General features: G+C 57.3%; 1 protein-coding gene across 1 annotated transcript in view; it reads left to right on the top strand.

Annotated features, from left to right (window-relative positions):
* The window catches only part of DNAH1 (dynein, axonemal, heavy chain 1), an 81920-nt gene that overhangs the window by 31425 nt on the left and 32699 nt on the right, over positions 1 to 17796 (top strand). The window contains exons 11-31 of the mRNA XM_010851742.1: positions 115 to 413; positions 2116 to 2266; positions 2947 to 3140; positions 3236 to 3461; positions 3895 to 4014; positions 4382 to 4464; positions 5545 to 5686; positions 6148 to 6303; positions 6689 to 6887; positions 6975 to 7228; positions 7797 to 8009; positions 9545 to 9709; positions 10632 to 10753; positions 10908 to 11013; positions 11584 to 11763; positions 14456 to 14596; positions 15215 to 15378; positions 15640 to 15753; positions 16487 to 16675; positions 16958 to 17063; positions 17538 to 17651. Coding sequence (XP_010850044.1) covers positions 115 to 413; positions 2116 to 2266; positions 2947 to 3140; positions 3236 to 3461; positions 3895 to 4014; positions 4382 to 4464; positions 5545 to 5686; positions 6148 to 6303; positions 6689 to 6887; positions 6975 to 7228; positions 7797 to 8009; positions 9545 to 9709; positions 10632 to 10753; positions 10908 to 11013; positions 11584 to 11763; positions 14456 to 14596; positions 15215 to 15378; positions 15640 to 15753; positions 16487 to 16675; positions 16958 to 17063; positions 17538 to 17651 — 3438 coding nt within the window. The remainder of the gene's footprint in view (positions 1 to 114; positions 414 to 2115; positions 2267 to 2946; positions 3141 to 3235; positions 3462 to 3894; positions 4015 to 4381; positions 4465 to 5544; positions 5687 to 6147; positions 6304 to 6688; positions 6888 to 6974; positions 7229 to 7796; positions 8010 to 9544; positions 9710 to 10631; positions 10754 to 10907; positions 11014 to 11583; positions 11764 to 14455; positions 14597 to 15214; positions 15379 to 15639; positions 15754 to 16486; positions 16676 to 16957; positions 17064 to 17537; positions 17652 to 17796) is intronic.

The raw sequence follows: 17796 nt of genomic DNA, 5'->3' as shown, positions 1-17796 counted from the left end.
AGGCTGGGGTGGGGGGTGCCGGTCGTCTGAGTCTGGAGGGCCCCCCGATCGTGGCGGCTGCGGGCGGCGGGCCCCTCCATCAGGCGGCCTGGTGATGCCAGCCGTGGCCCGCAGGTGCAGATGTTCCTAAAGGACAGCTGGATCAGCACGCTTAAGGTGGCCATGCGCAGCAGCCTCCGCGACATGAGCAAAGGCTGGTACAACCTCTACGAGACCAACTGGGAGGTGTACCTCATGTCAAAGCTGCACAAGCTGATGGAGCTGCTCAAGTACATGCTGCAGGACACGCTGCGCTTCCTGGTGCAGGACTCCCTCGCCAGCTTCTCGCAGTTCATCAGCGACGCCTGCTGCAGCGTGCTCGGCTGCGCCGAAGACATGGTCTGGGGCGAAGACTTAATCAACAGCCCCTACAGGTAGGGCTCAGCCGGGCGGAGCCACCTGTCGACACCAGCACTGTTCTTTCTCAGGCGCCAGTGGCTAGGGCGGTGCAGGGTTGGGGACACTGGGGCCGCCAGGGGCAGGGTGCCCAGCTCTGGCAGGTCCTGGATGCCAGGGGTAGGGGTTGCTCCCCTGGTTGCTGGGGGATGTCCCAGCACCTCTGGCTGGTGTGTCTTCTGGTGACCTCCATCTCTCACTCTCTCAGTCAGTCACTGAGTTCCCCAGTAGAGAAATGTTTATTACTTACTTTTCTCTTTGGCTGTGCTGGGCCTTCACTGCTGCACGCAGGCACTCTCTAATTGATGTGAGAGGGGTCTACCCTCTGGTCGCAGTGCTCGGGCTTCTCACTGCGGTGGTTTCTCTTGTGGAGCACGGGCTCTAGAGCATGCGGGCTTCAGTAATGGTGGTGCCCTGCGGGTTTGATTGCCCCAATTCATGTGGGATCTTCCTGGACCCAGGATCAAACTGGTGTCCCCTGCTTTGGCAGGCAGATTCTTAACCGCTGGCCCACCAAGAAAGCCCAAGAAATGTTTTCTGAGCACTTGCCATGAATTAGGCAGCATTCTAGGGGAACAAAAAGGGCGTGAGCCCCGCTCTCACCTGGGCACAGACAGCAAGCAAAGAAATAAACAGATACAGTCCTTGCTGATCTTGGCAGGGGCTGTGACAGATCTGGGAGAGGGGGCATTGGCAGAGGATTAGGGAGGACGTGGCATCTGAGCCAAGAACTGAGGATGAGAGGAAACCCGGTTAGGAGATGCTGGGGAAAGGGCACCAGGCAGAGTCACGGAAGGGAGAGAGAACTTGGAGCCATCACAGAAGGAAACGCCAGCAGCTTCGGCTGGAGTGGGGAAGGCAGGGAGAGCTGGTCAGGATGACACAAGAGAGGTTGCGGGGACCAGGCCAGATGATGCAGAGCCTCCTGGGGTTATGGTCGGGGGCTGGGTTTATTGTAAATGTGGTCAGCAGCCATCAGAGGGGAGTAATAACCTGAACTACATCCCCAAACCATGCTTTGGTTTTATGAGGATGAGCGAGGCAGAAGAGAAGTCGGACCATGGCCCTGGCCCTTGTCTAGACACAGGGTGATGGGCTGGTAGGGCAGATTGGGACAGCGCATGGGCCGCAGTGCTGGGGGAGGGCAGACGTGTGTGGGGAGGAAGCAAGGCTGACCCCTAGCGTTCACTGAACCCTTGTGGGGACTTGGGGGAGGCAGGGAACACAGAATGTCTGAGATGCTCATTCGAGGTCAGGGTGGTAGCAATCCAGAGCATGGGCAGGCTCAGTGGGGATCCAGGCTTGAGGGCCGTTGCCTGTGATGGGGCGTCTGGAGCTAAGGGTGGTGGGCTCCCAGGGAAGGTGTGGGTGCGACAAGCGCCCAGGGTCTGGCTGACCTGCCCTGATGACCTCAGTACCGCGTGGAGGTCCTCCCTCTCCCTGGTGCCCGTGGGCCTCTGGGCAAGTGGCTGGAACAGAGGAGCCTGTCTGGCTGGTCTGGGTCTTTCTCTCTGGTAACTTGGCAGTTTCTGGGAAGAGGGCGCAGGCAAGTCTTACTCATGGAGAAGCTCCAGAGCCATCAGGCCACAGCACAGGCAGGGGCTGTGCCTCCTGCATGCATGCCTCTTCAGGTCCCTGCCCACTGTCCCCACCCCTTCCCCCCGGCCACTGTCCCTACAGGCCCCGCAAGAACCCGCTGTTCATCGTGGACCTGATGCTGGACACCTCGGGGGTGCACTACAGCACGCCACTGGAGCAGTTTGAGACTTCTCTGCTCACCCTCTTTGACAAGGGCATCCTGGCCACCCACACAGTGCCCCAGCTGGAGAAGGTACAGTGGGTACTCGTGCCTGGGTGCTGCCATAGCGTCCAGGCAGCTCACCTCCACCATGGGCCTCCCACCCAGCTGGCAGCATGCTCAGCCCTGTAATTCTTGAATAGCTCATTTAGTCCCCACCACCAGCCGAACTGGGAACCATTAACATCCCCATTCTGTAGAGGAGGCTTGGAGAAGCCCAAGCTCACCTAGCTGCAAAGGGTCAGACCTGCGACTGGAGTGAGGCTCGCTCACTTCTGCCACGGCCATGTCTGACCCAGATCCCACCCAGCTCCTGACCTCTCTCTTCCCCTCAGGATATAGACACAAACCCACCTCCACTCTTGAGATCCCTTCTCAAAAGCCCTCATTCCTCATCACAGCACAGCCCGCCATGCCAGAGCCTCTGTAACCCAGTCCCCTCTTCTTTCCCTTGTTGCTTAGAGCCACCAGCAACGTGGTTGTCTTTTTGCCCTGGGGCTGAGCCAGGGAAGGCAGAGGAAGATGCTGCTGCTCAGTGGGCATCACAGGGCTTGTGTTAGTCCATAGCCCCATCTAGGGGACCCAACAGGAAACCCTCTCCCCTCACCACTACCCCCAGACTCCTGCCCACTCAGTCTGAACCACACTCCCACCCCTCTGCCCACCTGCCCTGTGGCTCATGCAGCTCTGTGCCCCTTCCCCCTCGCCCCCAGCTGGTGATGGAGGACATTTTCATCAGCGGCGACCCCCTGCTGGAGTCGGTGGGGCTTCACGAGCCGCTGGTGGAAGAGCTGCGTGCTGTCATCGCCAACGCAGTGCGCAAGGCCATGATCCCCCTGCAGGCCTACGCCAGGGAGTTCAGAAAGTACCTGGAGCTGAACAACAACGATGTCAACACCTTCCTCAAGTGCGTGCATGTGTTGGAGTGTGTCTGCCTGTCTGGGTGACCCCCACCCACCCTCTCACCAGCCTCTGCCCCTCGTGGGTGCCTGCTGTCCCCAGGGCCTTCCAGACCCAGTGCCCATCAGCCGAGGAGGTGCGGGAGGTGGTGCTCACCCACCTGCACGAGAAAGAGGTCCTGGACAGCTCGCTGCCCAGCAGCATCATCATCGGGCCCTTCTACATCAATGTGGACAACGTCAAGCAGAGCCTGTCCAAGAAGCGCAAGGCCCTGGCCACTTCCATGCTGGATATCCTGGCCAAGAACTTGCACAGGGAGGTGGATAACGTAAGTGCCCGCCTGCCCGGCCCCAGCAACTGCAGCAGCACATGCACCCGTGCATGCAGAGTGAGGCTTAGGCGTGTTGATGGAAGGGTCTGGAAGTCTCCTTGCCTTGACCCTACCAGGGGTCCCCATGAGAGGTCCCAGGAGGTGGGGGCTGCTCTTTATTTCCCTGGACTTATACAGACCTGGGGACCCCTCACAAGGAACCCCCTGAGATGGATCAGTTCACAGAGCTGAGGGTGTGGTGCTGGTGCAGGAGGCTGGTGCAGGAGACGTGCCAGGTGACCCTCAGCTCCCCAGTGAGCTGGCAGGGAGCACCCCTTCTCAGATTGCACTGAAGGATGTGGTGGGGTGGGGGACCAAGGAGGAGGAGCAGGGCCCTGGGAAGGCAAGAGAGGGGCCCGCGGCCTCCCCAGAGCCCTTCCCCTCCTGCCAGATCTGCGAGGAATTCCGCAGCATCAGCCGCAAAATCTACGAGAAGCCCAACAGCATTGAGGAGCTGGCTGAGCTTCGCGAGTGGATGAAGGGTGTCCCCGAGAAGCTGGTGGGGCTGGAGGTGAGACGGGCCCACTGGGAGCTGGAGGAGCAGGAGCCGGGAAGCTGGGACTGAGGGGGACACACAGAGGACAACTGGGCTCCGAGGGTTGGGAGGCTGGGTGCACACTGGAGATTCGGAGCTCTGCTGTCTGGGAGGTCGGCAGGGTGGAGGGCATGGGTCGGGGGCTGGAGGTCGGAGATGTGGTGGCCACGGCCCCAGGACCCCCAAGCTCAAAGCTAGCCTTGCAGCTGCCATCTACTTCACCATCCCAGGCCTCGCCTCTCCAAAAGAGGGCAGCCTCTCCATAGCACCCAACCACTCTGGGGAGCCTGGTCTGGTTATCCTCCCAGGCACACGTGGTTCTCATGGCTGCCTGTACATGCAGGAGCGGATTGTGAAGATCATGGGCGACTACCAGGTCATGGATGAATTCCTTTACAACCTCAGCACCGAAGACTTCAATGACAAGTGAGTGGGAGGTTGGTCCCCACACCAGGTGGGTGGTGGATAGCAGGATATAGGGGAAAGAGGTACTGAACCACAGTGGCTGCAGGCCACACCAGAGATGCCCTGCTGAGATGCTAGAGGCCGTGGCTCCACGTGGGCCAGGGCCATCTGGCCAGTGGGGCGGAAGGAAGTCTGGCCCCCGTGGTCTAGGGACCCTGCTGCCCCCAGCCTATCTGCATCCTCTATCCTGTCATTGCTGATACACATGTGATCTCTGGGCTTACAATCCCCTTGTTTGTGGTTGAGGCCCTTGAGGGTCCCTGGGAGCACAGAGAAAAGACAAAGCCCAGCCTGATGGGTGGCGCCTGGGGAGGAGCACTGGCCCCCGCCACCTCAGCTCAAGAGCCTCGTGGAAAATGACCTCTGGTTGAGACAACCTTACTCAGGCCTGGAGTCCCCTTGCCCAGCTGTCGTACAGACTGGGGGTGCCTCCAGGTTGCTGGGGCCTGGGAGCGACTGGCACTGTTTCCTGGGAACCCTGCCCGGGAGCCCTAAGTCACCTGCTCTGTGGGACATCCTGGTGCCCAGGGCGGCCTCCCACAGGACCTGCAGCCTGAGGCCACCTGCATGCAGAATCCCTGAAGCCCACAGAGCCCCCAGGTCAGCCTGGCAGAGGGCATTGATATGAAGGAAGCAGGTCTGGTATCCCTGGCTGATCACCAAGGAAATAAAGGCTAGAGACTGGCACTTTGCCTCATCTGAGCTGAGGCCCCTGCAGGCCTGAGGTTTAAGAGGGAAACTCAGGATGGCTTCTCTCACGTCAGCCACCACTCCCTCTGTGTCCTGTTGTGCACTGGGCACATTGGGTGTGCATCTCCCTGCACGTTGCCCGCGACCCCAGGGCAGGGACCACTTCCCCTGCCAGGCAGCCGCACTCCGCAGGATGGCAGCAGCTGCCTCAAGGCTCACTTCCACTTCCCTGTTGCGCAGCCCTGGCTGCTCCAGCTGCTGCCCAGATCCCCCGTTTCCCCTTCAACCTGGCCTGCCACCCCATGATTTCAGTGTGACATCCCCACCATTCCCCATCCCCGCTCCATCCAGATGGGCTGCCAGCAACTGGCCTGCTAAGATCCTTGGGCAGATAGAGCTGGTGCGACAGCAACACTTGGAAGATGAGGAGAAGTTCCGCAAAATCCAGCTTATGGATCAGAACAACTTCCAGGAGAAGCTGGAAGGGCTGCAGGTGAGGCTGGGCTCAGGACGCAGACACACACACCCCACACCCCATACCCCCCTACACCCCTCCAGGTCTGCGCCTTGCCCCTCGCAGTCAGGAGGTGCTGTGTCAGTGGTTGCTGGACAAATGAACAAGTGGCTAAAAGAATGCACTGAAGGCCAGAGAGCTGCCTAGGCAGCAAGTTCCTGGGAAATTCAGGGTCTCAGAGAGCCCCAGCTCTTCTGCTGTATCCTGGTGCCCCAGTGGGCATGGCATTCAGGGCACCGGGTCTCATCTGACCTTGTCGTGTTACCAGGGGCAGTCAGCTGCCTGTGAGGGACCAGGAAGCACCCCCTCCAGGAGAAAGTCCTCTCCGAACTGGGAGATGTTGATGCTCTGGGGACCTCAGGTTCCCTGGATGTGCACAGGGATACATGGGCATAAGTGAGGCCGCAGAAGCCCCTGATCCCTCGCCCCTTGGCCCGCAGCTGGTGGTAGCTGGCTTCTCCACCCACGTGGAGATTCTGCGTGCGCATGAAATCGCCAATGAGGTGCGGCGGGTCAAGAAGCAGCTGAAGGACTGCCAGCAGCTGGCGATGCTCTACAACAACCGCGAACGCATCTTTGGCTTGCCCATCACCAACGTAGGCCTACCCGCCCTGGCACACTGTCCCCCATCCCCAAGAAAAGCTCAAGGAGAAGCCCGTGGCCTTTGCGGCCACCTCTGGAACCAGCCACCAGCTGGCAGGGCCCTGCCATTTGGGGGGGGGCAGGACTGAACAGGCTGCCGAGATGAGCTTTCCCACCCTGTGGTCCCCAGGGCGAGGAGGCTGGCTGGACCCCCAGCAAAAAGCAGGAGGCTCAGCACAGACCTGGCTCAGCCACTCAGAGCCCAGACGTGGGGGAAGGAAGAAGGGAGGCCAGGCCTGAGTCCTTGGGGATTGAATCAGGGACGGCAGCCAGGAGCAAGGAAGTGGGGGCGGCCAGGAGGAGCAGCCCGGCCCAGCCCCAGTTCTTCTGCCCCTGCAGTACGACAAGCTCTCCAGGATGGTGAAGGAGTTCCAGCCCTACCTGGACCTCTGGACCACAGCCTCTGACTGGCTGCGCTGGTCCGAGAGCTGGATGAACGACCCCCTGTCAGCCATTGACGCAGAGCAGCTGGAGAAGAACGTCATCGAGTCCTTCAAGACCATGCACAAGTGCGTGAAGCAGTTCAAAGACATCCCAGGTAGGCAGCCCAGCCAGACCGCCGCTCCCCTCACCCCCACCCTGCCTCAGCCTGCTGCCTCTCACCCCTGCCTGCCCTCCCCTGCAGCCTGCCAGGATGTGGCCTTAGACATCCGGGCCCGCATCGAGGAGTTCAAGCCGTACATCCCACTGATCCAGGGGCTGCGCAACCCTGGCATGAGGAACCGGCACTGGGACGTGCTGTCCAGCGAGATCAACATTAATGTCAGGCCCAAGGCCAACCTGACCTTCGCCCGCTGCCTCGAGATGAACCTGCAGGACCACATCGAGAGCATCAGCAAGGTGGCCGAGGTGGCTGGCAAGGAGTATGCCATCGAGCAGGTGGGCAGCCCCCCGCAGGCCCTCCCTGCCCCACCCACATGCTGCCCGATGGTGTGGGAAGGTGACAGTCCTGGGCCCCATCCCTGGGGTCCCTCACCTCAGGGATGAGCTGCGTCTTATTAAGTGTGTTAATAATGTGTGTGAAGTGCTTGGCACAGTGTCCACCAGCCCCGTTATTACTCAGTTATTCCTCTCAAGTTATTCCTCCCTCAGGAATGTGCTGAGAGCATTGCCTCACTTAGCAGATGAGCAAATTAAGGCTCAGAGAGGTTCAGCAATTGGCCAAGGCGGCCTAGCCAGTAAGGGCTGGAACTGGGACCAGAGCTCCTAACCAGTGACTTAGCTGCCCCACAGCATACCAGTACATGCATCCAGCGCGTCTGCCCTGGATTCCGACGAGGGCCCATGGGGGACTTGTTGACTAGACAAGATGAGAGTTTACAGAGGGGGCTTGACTGAAGGTCCTGGTTGAGCAAAGCCTGACTTTTCCTGCCCAGTGCTGCTCAATGTGGGCCTGCTCTTTCTGGGGACCCAACCCTGTCTTATACCACCCACCCCCCACCCCCAGGCTCTGGACAAGATGGAGAAGGAGTGGTCCACCATCCTGTTCAACGTGATGCCCTACAAAGAGACAGACACCTACATCCTCAAGAGCCCAGACGAGGCCTCGCAGCTGCTCGATGACCACATCGTCATGACCCAGAGCATGTCCTTCTCACCCTACAAGAAGCCCTTTGAGCAACGCATCAACTCCTGGGAGACCAAGCTGAAGCTGACGCAGGTGGGCCTTCCTGCCCTCTCCTCCCCCACCCTGCCCAGTGCCCTGTCCCAAGGTGGCTCCTGATGATGTTCGGGTGGGGCTGGATGCGGTGAAGTGCCTTGCCCAGGTTTGTCCGGCTCCTGGCTCTCTGACAGGCCCCTCGGTCAGAGGAGGCGGACTAGAATGGGGCTCTCCATCTCTGATGTTGGGCTGCTGGAGTTGGCAGTTCAGGGCTTGGAAGTGGGGCCAGAGTTTGGGCCAAAGCTGCCCTTAAAGAGGAGCACAAGAGCTGCCCCCAGACCCCTGAGTGCTGCCTGGGCTTGGGGCAGCTGGGACCTCCAGGCTTGGGGCTTTCTGGGCTGGACACCACGAGGCCTGAGGCTCCTCAGTGTCTCTTCCCACTATTCCCTGAGCCTCCCACTCCCACTCCTGTCTTACTTGGAGCCGCCTTTGGGGGAGGGCACCAGGGCACTGGGGATCACTGTTCTTTAGGGCTCTCGAGGCAAGTGGCTGGGGCTGTCTTCAGAGCCCTGAGGTCAGTCCAGGGCAGGCCTACTAGTGTGATCCCAGCAACTCCTTCTAGAGGGCTTCCTGGTAGCTATTCAAAGACCTCCAGTGAAGGCCAGAAGCTGAAAGAGGAAGACCTGCCTGTGTTCCTTGGGTCACCCAGAGAGGCCTGAGGTCATCAGCATTGTCCCTGGGTCTCCATCCTTTGCTGTCCTCTCTCCCTGGAGTCCCATTTCCTCCAGGGATCAGCATCAAGCAGCCCTCACCGACTCCCCCACCACCCCCCGCCTGCAGGGTGTTCCCATTGAGGCTTCTGGTCGATGCCCCTTACAGAGCCCATCACACGTGCTGGGGCCCTCAGTGATTCAGAGGCATAAGTGGCTGTTCAGAGGGTGGTGGGCTCCTCGAAGGCAGGGACCACCCTCTCCTCTGTTTCCTCTGGAGCTCACATGGGCCTGACCTGGGCCTGACACAGCTCACAGCTTGTGAAGAAGAGAATGAACTCATGAATGAATGAATGCGTTTGCACTGATAGGGAAAGGCAAGAGACAAATTCAGAAAGGGGATTGTGGAGGCAAGAGGGGACGGTGACTTGAAGAGGGCTCACTTGTGGACTGATGTTTTAGAGAGTATTTTAGGGGATCTCAAGCTCAAGTCCAAGTACACCGCCAAGAATCCTGGGGTCATAGACCCAGAGTCCTCCCAGGAGAGGAGACTAGTTTGGGCTTCCATGCACTGAGCTCTGTATTGTTTCCTCGTGGTGTGCTGCTTGGGGTGTGGTTCTCTCATAGGAAGAGTAGCTCCCCTGGCTCTGTTGGAGGCCTGGACATCCTATGGGGGACTTGGGGTTTCTCTGGAAGGCAGGCATCCATGCAGCCCTCTTTGTTGCCTGGAGTCCTGTGACTGACAGCGCCACCTAGAAATTTCCCCATGGGCACAGGCTCTGGCCCCCAGTGCTCTGCCCAGAACTCAGTGGGGTAAAATGCCTGGGTCACGGGGGCCAGGACCCAACTTGGGCCGCAGGCCCTGACAGTCCACGCCCTGTCCAGGAGGTGCTGGAGGAGTGGTTGAACTGTCAGCGGGCTTGGCTCTACCTGGAGCCCATCTTCAGCTCCGAGGACATCAACCGGCAGCTGCCGGTGGAGAGCAAGCGCTACCAGACCATGGAGCGGATCTGGAGGAAGATCATGAAGAATGCCTACGAGAACCGGGAGGCGAGCTCACACAGGGATGGGAGGAGGGCAGCTGGGGCACTGAAGAGGTTCCTGGCCTCACCTCTTCCTGAACAAGGAAGACTGGAGGACGAGTCCAAGGCTTTGGTCTTAGCCGTTGTCCCCCTGAGTGGGCTCCCCAGTCTTGAGACATGCCTCAGAAACACAGCACTTGATGGTTTTTCCTCTTGGAGATTTGCAGTCCCCATTAGTATTTTTAAAGGACCTGACAAGTCCTGCAGCAAATCAAATTCCTTGGCTTTGGTTAACTGTAGTTTTTTGTTTGTTTGTTTTTAATATTCATTTACTTATTTGGTTGCATTGGATCTTGGTTGCCCTTCAGCATGTGGGATCTTAGTTCCCTGACCAGGGATCGAACCTGTATCCCCTCCATTTCAAGGCAGATTCTTAACTACTGGACCACTAGAGAATTCCAACCCTAGTTTTTAATCATAGACTTTTTTCCTGTGGGGCTTACAAGTGATGGAGACAGCCCCTGTGCTAAGTCGCTTCAGCCACGTCTGACTCTTTGTGACCCCATGGACTGTAGTCCACCAGGGTTCTTTGTCCATGGGATACTCCAGGCAAGAATACTGGAGTGGGTTGCCATCCTCTCCTCCAGAACATCTTCCTGACCCAGGAATCGAACTCACATCTGTAATGTCTCCTGCATTGGCAGGCGGGTTCTTTACCACTAGCTCCACCTAGGCTATTGTAAACAGTGCTACAGTGAACATTGGGGTACATGTGTCTTTTTGAATTATGGAGGCAGCCCCTGGTTTAGGGCAATTTTCCTGTCCCTCTCTCTTCCCAGGCTCGCTGAGAGTCTCTAGGAAGCACGTATGGGTCCTTCTCTGAGCCCACCTTGCTGCCTCCCAGCCGGGCCACACTCACTTTCAGTTTGTCTTTGACCCGGGCCACGCAGGTGATCAATGTGTGCTCTGACCAGAGGCTGCTGGACAGCCTGCGGGACTGCAACAAGCTGCTGGACATGGTGCAGAAAGGCCTCAGCGAGTACTTGGAGACCAAGCGGAGCGCCTTTCCCAGGTGGGGGACGCCTGGCCCATGCCTGCTCTGCTCCCGCCTGCCATCGAGGCTGGGGCCCAGTACCCTGTCAGGGTGGGGTGCAGGGATGTCGGTAGTACTGGGACAGCTGGGACCCAGGGCTGCCTGACGGCCCTCACCCCCGCCTCCCTGGCAGATTCTACTTCCTATCTGATGACGAGCTGCTTGAGATCTTGTCCCAGACAAAGGACCCCACCGCCGTGCAGCCCCACCTGCGCAAGTGCTTCGAGAACATCGCCCAGGTGGGTAGCTGGGCCAAGGCCTCAGGTGCCCTGAGGGCACCATCCCAGGGAGGATACCTGTTCTCTCACCCCAAGTCTTTTTAGCAGGGAATGAGATCCCAGGCCCTCGGAGACATCTCTGGGGTCTGTGGGAGGAGGGTCAGCTCCCTCAGCGCAGGGTTGGGGAGCTCTTGATCCCAGCTCATCCAGGGGTACCCTGGCCCCCCTGCAATCCACTGAGGTGCTGACTAGGCTGAGAAACCCAAGAGGTCAGAGGCTGCTGAATCCCCTCGTCCTCATCTTCATTTACAAGGGAGGCCTCACAGGCCTGTGGGAGGGGGGCATGGGGGGCACTCGCAGGGCAGGCTTAGCCTCCTTCCCCAAGTGGGCGGGGTCACAGCTGGAGCAGACAGATCCGTCCTGCCCACGAAGAATCAGGGGAGGTCCAGCCAAGGGGAGCTCTCTTCCAGAGGCGAGAGCCATCTTCTGAAGGTGGAGGACACAGGCGGGGTCCACGCTCGGGCTCTGGTGGGCAGGGCCTCTGGACACACTGAGGTTCACCCCACTCTCACTGCTTCCCCCCAACCCCAGCTGCTGTTTCAGGAGGACCTGGAGATCACACATATGTACTCGGCAGAGGGTGAGGAGGTGCAGCTGTCCTTCTCCATCTACCCGTCCAGCAACGTGGAGGACTGGCTGCGGGAGGTGGAAAACAGCATGAAGGCCAGCGTGCGGGACATCATCGAGAGGGCCATCAAGGCCTACCCCAGGGTGAGCCACACCACCCCTCCCAGCGCAGCCTCCCAGCCTGCTCATCCTTCCCTTGGCTCCTTTCTCAGCGCCTTTCTGCTCCATCACAAGGGCTGGGTTACCTGCCTGTGTTGACTAAAAAAGATGCACAACTTGAGAGTTGTGAGTTAAGTTTTATTTGGGGCAAAATGAGGACTGCAGCCCGGGAGGCAGCACCTCAGATAGCTCTGAGGGACTGCTCCAAAGCAGCACAGGGGGAAGGTCAGTATATACGATTTTGGTGAAGCGGGAGCTTAATGAAATCAAGCGCTTCCTTTTTTTTTTTTTTTTTTCCACATGTTTGGTACTTCATTATTTTTTAAATTAATTAATTAATTTATTTTACTTTACAGTATTGTATTGGTTTTGCCATACACTGACTTGAATCCGCCATGAGTGTACATGTGTTCCCCATCCTGAACCCCCATCCCACCTCCCTCCCCATCCCATCCCTCTGGGTCATCCCAGTGCACCAGCCCCGAGCACCCTGTATCATGCATCAAACCTGGACCGGCGATTCGTTTCACATATGATATTTTACATGTTTCAATGCCATTCTCCCGAATCATCCCGCCCTCACTCTCTCCCACAGAGTCCAAAAGACTGTTCAATACATCTGTGTCTCTTTTGCTGTCTCGCTTACAGGGTTGTCGTTACCATCTTTCTAAATTCCATATATATGCGTTAGTATACTGTATTGGTGTTTTTCTTTCTGGCTTACTTCACTCTGTATAATAGGCTCCAGTTTCATCCACCTCATTAGAACTGATTCAAATGTATTCTTTTTAATGGCTGAGTAATACTCCATTGTGTATATGTACCACAGCTTTCTTATCCATTCATCTGCTGATGGACATCTAGGTTGATTCCATGTCCTGGCTATCATAAACAGTGCTGTGATGAACACTGGGGTACACGTGTCTCTTTCCCTTCTGGTTTCCTCAGTGTGTATGCCCAGCAGTGGGATTGCTGGATCATAAGGCAGTTCTATTTCCAGTTTTTTAAGGAATCACCACACTGTTCTCCATAGTGGCTGTACTAGTTTGCATTCCCACCAACAGTGTAAGAGGGTTCCATTTTCTCCACACCCTCTCCAGCATTTATTGTTTATAGACTTTTGGATCGCAGCCATTCTGACTGGCGTGAAATGGTACCTCATTGTGGTTTTGATTTGCGTTTCTCTGATAATGAGTGATGTTGAGCATCTTTTCATGTGTTTGTTAGCCATCTGTATGTCTTCTTTGGAGAAATGTCTGTTTAGTTCTTTGGCTCACTTTTTGACTGGGTCTTTTATTTTTCTTGAATTGAGCTTTAGGAGTTGCTTGTATATTTTTGAGATTAATTCTTTGTCTGTTGCTTCATTTGCTATTATTTTTTCCCATTCTGAAGGCTGTCTTTTCACCTTGCTTATAGTTTCCTTTGTTGTGCAGAAGCTTTTAATTTTAGTTAGGTCCCATTTGTTTATTTTTGCTTTTATTTCCAATATTCTGGGAGGTGGGTCATAGAGGATCCTGCTGTGGTTTATGTTGGAGAGTGTTTTGCCTATGTTTTCCTCTCGGAGTTTTATAGTTTCTGGTCTTACATTTAGATCTTTAATCCATTTTGAGTTTATTTTTGTGTATGGTGTTAGACAGTGTTCTAGTTTCATTCTTTTACAGGTGGTTGACCAGTTTTCCCAGCACCACTTGTTAAAAAGATTTTCTCCATTGTATATTCTTGCCTCCTTTGTCAGAGATAAGGTGTCCATATGTGCGTGGATTTATCTCTGGGCTTTCTATTTTGTTCCATTGATCTATATTTCTGTCTTTGTGCCAGTACCATACTGTCTTGATGACTGTGGTCAACCGCTTACTTTGCAAGAGGTTTTCTCCTAGTCAGGAGGATCTGTCATCATCATGAAGGGATTTAGTGCTTTTCTAGATAACGAGGAGATGCAGTGATTGGGATCATAAAATCTGTTCCTGAAAATATCCTCCTATCTAAATACTTGTCCCACCAGGTTCCCTGGAGCCCAGAGTGCCTCACTCCACCCTGAACCCCCTCATGAGGTGGAAGGTCAACAGCTGCAGCAGCACAGGGTGCAGCTGGCAAATGCCTTTGTTGTTCAGTCGTTGGCAATGCTCTTGGCAAGTGCCAGTTTGTAGTTGGCACCTGCCTCATCCTTAGACTACAGCCTTGACTGCTGTTGCTCTCAGTCAGCCAGAGTGTCTCTGGGAGCAGAGGGAGGAATCTGAAAACACCCTCCAAAAAGTAAGACTGGCTCCTAGTCATAATCAGTTGCTGTTGTTATGTTTTAAGCACTTGCTGTGTGCCAGGCCCCCATGACCGCTGATGCTGGAGCTGAACCCCTTAATCTCAGGGTTAAGCCTTATCCTACAAAGTAGCTGAAAGATGTTTCCTGCCCAAAGGGCCTGTGATTCACAGGTGGCAGTCAGGATGTGAACCCAGGATGTATGTTTCCCAATCCTGGGCTTCCATCCCTCCACTTCCAGATCTCTACGGCAGAGGAAGTGATGACTCTGCCCAGCCTGAGAGGCCCAAAGTTTTAAAGGCTTCCCTGCTCTTGGGGTGGAATTTTGAGCCCAGAAGCACAGATGACCTGTAAGGGAAAAACAGTCTGCAGGGTCGGCACTGGCAGCTGCCTGGGTCAGCCCTACCTGTGTTATCTTCCCAGATGCTCAGGACTCAGTGGGTTCTGAACTGGCCTGGCCAGGTGACCATCGCCGGGTGTCAGACCTATTGGACCTTAGAGGTGGAAGAGGCTCTGGAGGCTGGCAACCTCAGCAGCCGGCTGTTCCCCCAGCTTGCCCGGCAGGTGAGACTCAAGGGGGTGGGGGTCACCATCTGCTCCCCACCGACAACCCACACCCTGAGGCAGCTCAGTCCCTCAAGGAGCTTTGTCATGTCTTGATCCTGGAAGAGGGCCTGGGGTTGGAACCAAAGAGTAGAGGGTCAGACACCCCTGAGACAAGTGTCTCATGACCAGCCACCAGTGGGAGGGATGGGGGCTCTAACGGGAGTGCTAAGGTCAGGCAGGTGCCCCTCTCCTGAAGGTCAGAGTGGGAGCCTCCTACCTGGAGCTCTCCTAGGCTGGCCCATGGCCTACCCTTGCCCTGTGCACTGGCTCCTCACCACACTGCTTCCTCAAGCTCCTCACCAGGCCCCTTCCTGACCCTGGGCACCATGCACAGTGGGCAGATGGATGCATGTGTGTGCCTCCATTTTTATTGACATCCCTGCCAGACTTCCCATGTCACCAATGCCCTGCCTACCCTCCTCTGCCTGATCCCTGCACCCTGCCCATCCCAGACCATCAGAAGCCCCCAGAAGAGAGGGGTTGCTGCTGGCGGAAGCCCACCCCTGAGCAAGGCAGGGAAGGCCTGCCTGCAGCATGGCCCCACCCGTCCCTGACGGGGTCCCCTGGCTCCTGCAGCTCAGTGACCTGGTGGCACTGGTGCGGGGAAGTCTGTCCCGCATGCAGCGAGCTGTGCTGTCGGCGCTAATCGTCATCGAGGTCCACGCCAAGGATGTGGTGCACAAGCTGGTCCAGGAGAATGTGGTCAGCGTGCATGACTTCGAGTGGATCTCACAGCTGAGGTGAGGGGGCAGGCAGTGTGGCCACATCCATCCGCAGGCCAGAGCAGCAGCAGGAGTGGGCAGGGCAGGGTGGAGAGTCAGCTACAAGAGGCTGGAGCTGACCTCAATGCCCGGGGGAAGCCGGGTGTGCCACGATGCCCTCATTTCCCCAAAGAACCACCTCTCAAAAAAAAAAAAAAGAACCACCTCTCCTCAACCATGTACCCTGCCCAGTGGCCCGTGGTCCACATGCCCTGGGAACCCATCTCCCTGCAATGCCAGGTACTACTGGATGAATAACAACCTGTACATCCGGGCTGTGAATGCCGAGTTCATCTACGGCTACGAGTACCTTGGCAACAGCGGTAGGCTGGTGATCACGCCCCTCACGGACAGGTGAGCGCCCCCTCCCCACGCCCTCTCCCACACTGGCTGGCCCAGGAGTCCAGGACCCACAGAGTGCAGTTCATCTGTGATGAACCAGACAGTCAAATGTTAGGAGCTCAGCTTTGGGGCTTGTTTAACTGTCTCTTGCTCGTCATGGGCTTCATGACCTTGGGCGGGTGGCTCAAGCCCCCTGTGCCTCAGTTTCCTCTGCAGCCTCCTCTGGGCAGTCAGGAGAGTTTCTTGAGCTGCCGTGTAAAGCTCTTAGCACCTGTGTGGTGCTCAGTAAGCATCAAGTGGGCGTGGGCTTTACGGGTTTTATCAGTCAGATCTTCCTTTCACCATAACAGAGCAGCTGATCTTGAGAGAAACAGGGGGCAAGTCCCTTGACAAAGTGAACACTTCTTCCTAAAGCCCTCAGTTGCTTCCTCTGGCTGCCTGTATTTAGCAGCAACTGAATTCTCAAGCTGGGTTTTGAGGAATAAAAGGAAGAGTGACCAGAGGTCAGCCATCTGGCAGGTCCCTGAGTCTGCAGGGCCATGGGGTGGGGAGCACTGGTCAGGTGGCTGAGGGCTCCAGACCGGTTCCCTGCAGCCAGGGCTGGGCGTGCTTGGCCCCCTCAGCACGCGGAGGGGCAGGAGTCACCCCTCCCCGGGGCCCAAGACAGTGGAGGGTGGGGCTCTCTCGAGTCTGTGGGACTCCTGAGAAGGTGCAGGGCCCCGCCCCTCACCTCTCACCCCCTCAGGTGCTACCTGACCCTGACTGGGGCCCTGCACCTCAAGTTTGGGGGCGCCCCAGCTGGCCCAGCTGGTACAGGGAAAACTGAGACCACAAAAGACCTGGGCAAGGCCTTGGCCATCCAAACCGTTGTGTTCAACTGCTCCGACCAGCTCGACTTCATGGCGATGGGCAAGTTCTTCAAGGGCCTGGCCAGGTGAGGCTGGGTGTGCGGGTGGCACAGACAGGGCGGGGAGGCCGCACTCTTGCGGGGACCCTGCCCCAAGAGGAGCCTAGCGGGGTGCTGGAGGGGGTGGGGCGGAACAACAGGAGTCGAGGCCTGGCCCCTGGCGGCACTGGGAAGGGGTACGGCTGGTGGGGCTGTGGCTGAGCTGACCGAGATGGCCACAGAGGCAGCAGTGGTCGCCTCCCAGCAGGGGCCCTTGGAGGTGCCAGGGGGGCTCTGAACTCATATGCCTCTGCGATGTTTTCCCCTCAGTGCTGGCGCCTGGGCCTGCTTCGATGAGTTCAATCGCATTGATATCGAGGTGCTGTCTGTGGTGGCCCAGCAGATCACCACCATCCAGAAGGCGCAGCAACAGCGGGTGAGTTCTGGGGGAGCCTTCCCTCCACGTCTCCTGTAACTGACCACCTTTTCACTTCAACTGTACCCACCCCGCCCATGCTGCCTTGCAACCCCCCTACACTGGCGGGATGGGAAACCAGGCGTTTGGGTCTCTGCCCTGAGCCCAGCCTCTCTCATCTCACAGGGAACTGGGCATTCCCCCAACCACCTAGCAGAGCTGTCTGTGAGGGGACTTTTGTAGCCAGCCAGGGAGCCCCGTATCCTTACCCCATCCTGGGGGTGGAAGTAGATGTGTGAAGACCTCAGGGAGCTGGGAGCTGGGAGGCCAGAGGTCGCCACTGGGACCAGAGGTCTTAGGCCAGATCCTGGGAGAAGAGCCAATCCATGGTCAAGGGTCAATCCAGGCTGACCTGTTATAGCCAGGACCATCAGTGGGATGAGGGGACCATCCAGAGCATGGGATGGGTGTGCCAACCCCTCCCCACCCCCACAGGTGGAGCGCTTCATGTTTGAAGGCGTCGAGATCCCACTCGTGCCGTCTTGTGCTGTGTTTATCACCATGAATCCGGGATACGCTGGCCGCACTGAGCTGCCTGATAACCTGAAGGTGAGTTCAGGCCTGGGTTGGTCTGGAAGGCTGCTCAGGGCACTGGGAAACAGCGGAGCTGTGGCCTGGGCTCAGAGATGCTCACATGCTTATGCAGGGACACAGCTGCTGGACATCAGGGACTGTGCTTCCCCATGGCAGCCCT

The sequence above is a fragment of the Bison bison genome, unplaced genomic scaffold (genome assembly GCF_000754665.1).
Source record: "Bison bison bison isolate TAMUID 2011002044 unplaced genomic scaffold, Bison_UMD1.0 scf7180017864304, whole genome shotgun sequence".
Lineage (NCBI taxonomy): Eukaryota > Metazoa > Chordata > Mammalia > Artiodactyla > Bovidae > Bison > Bison bison.
The sequence above is the reverse complement of the archived record's forward strand: the minus strand, read 5'-3'. Positions and strand labels throughout refer to the sequence as shown.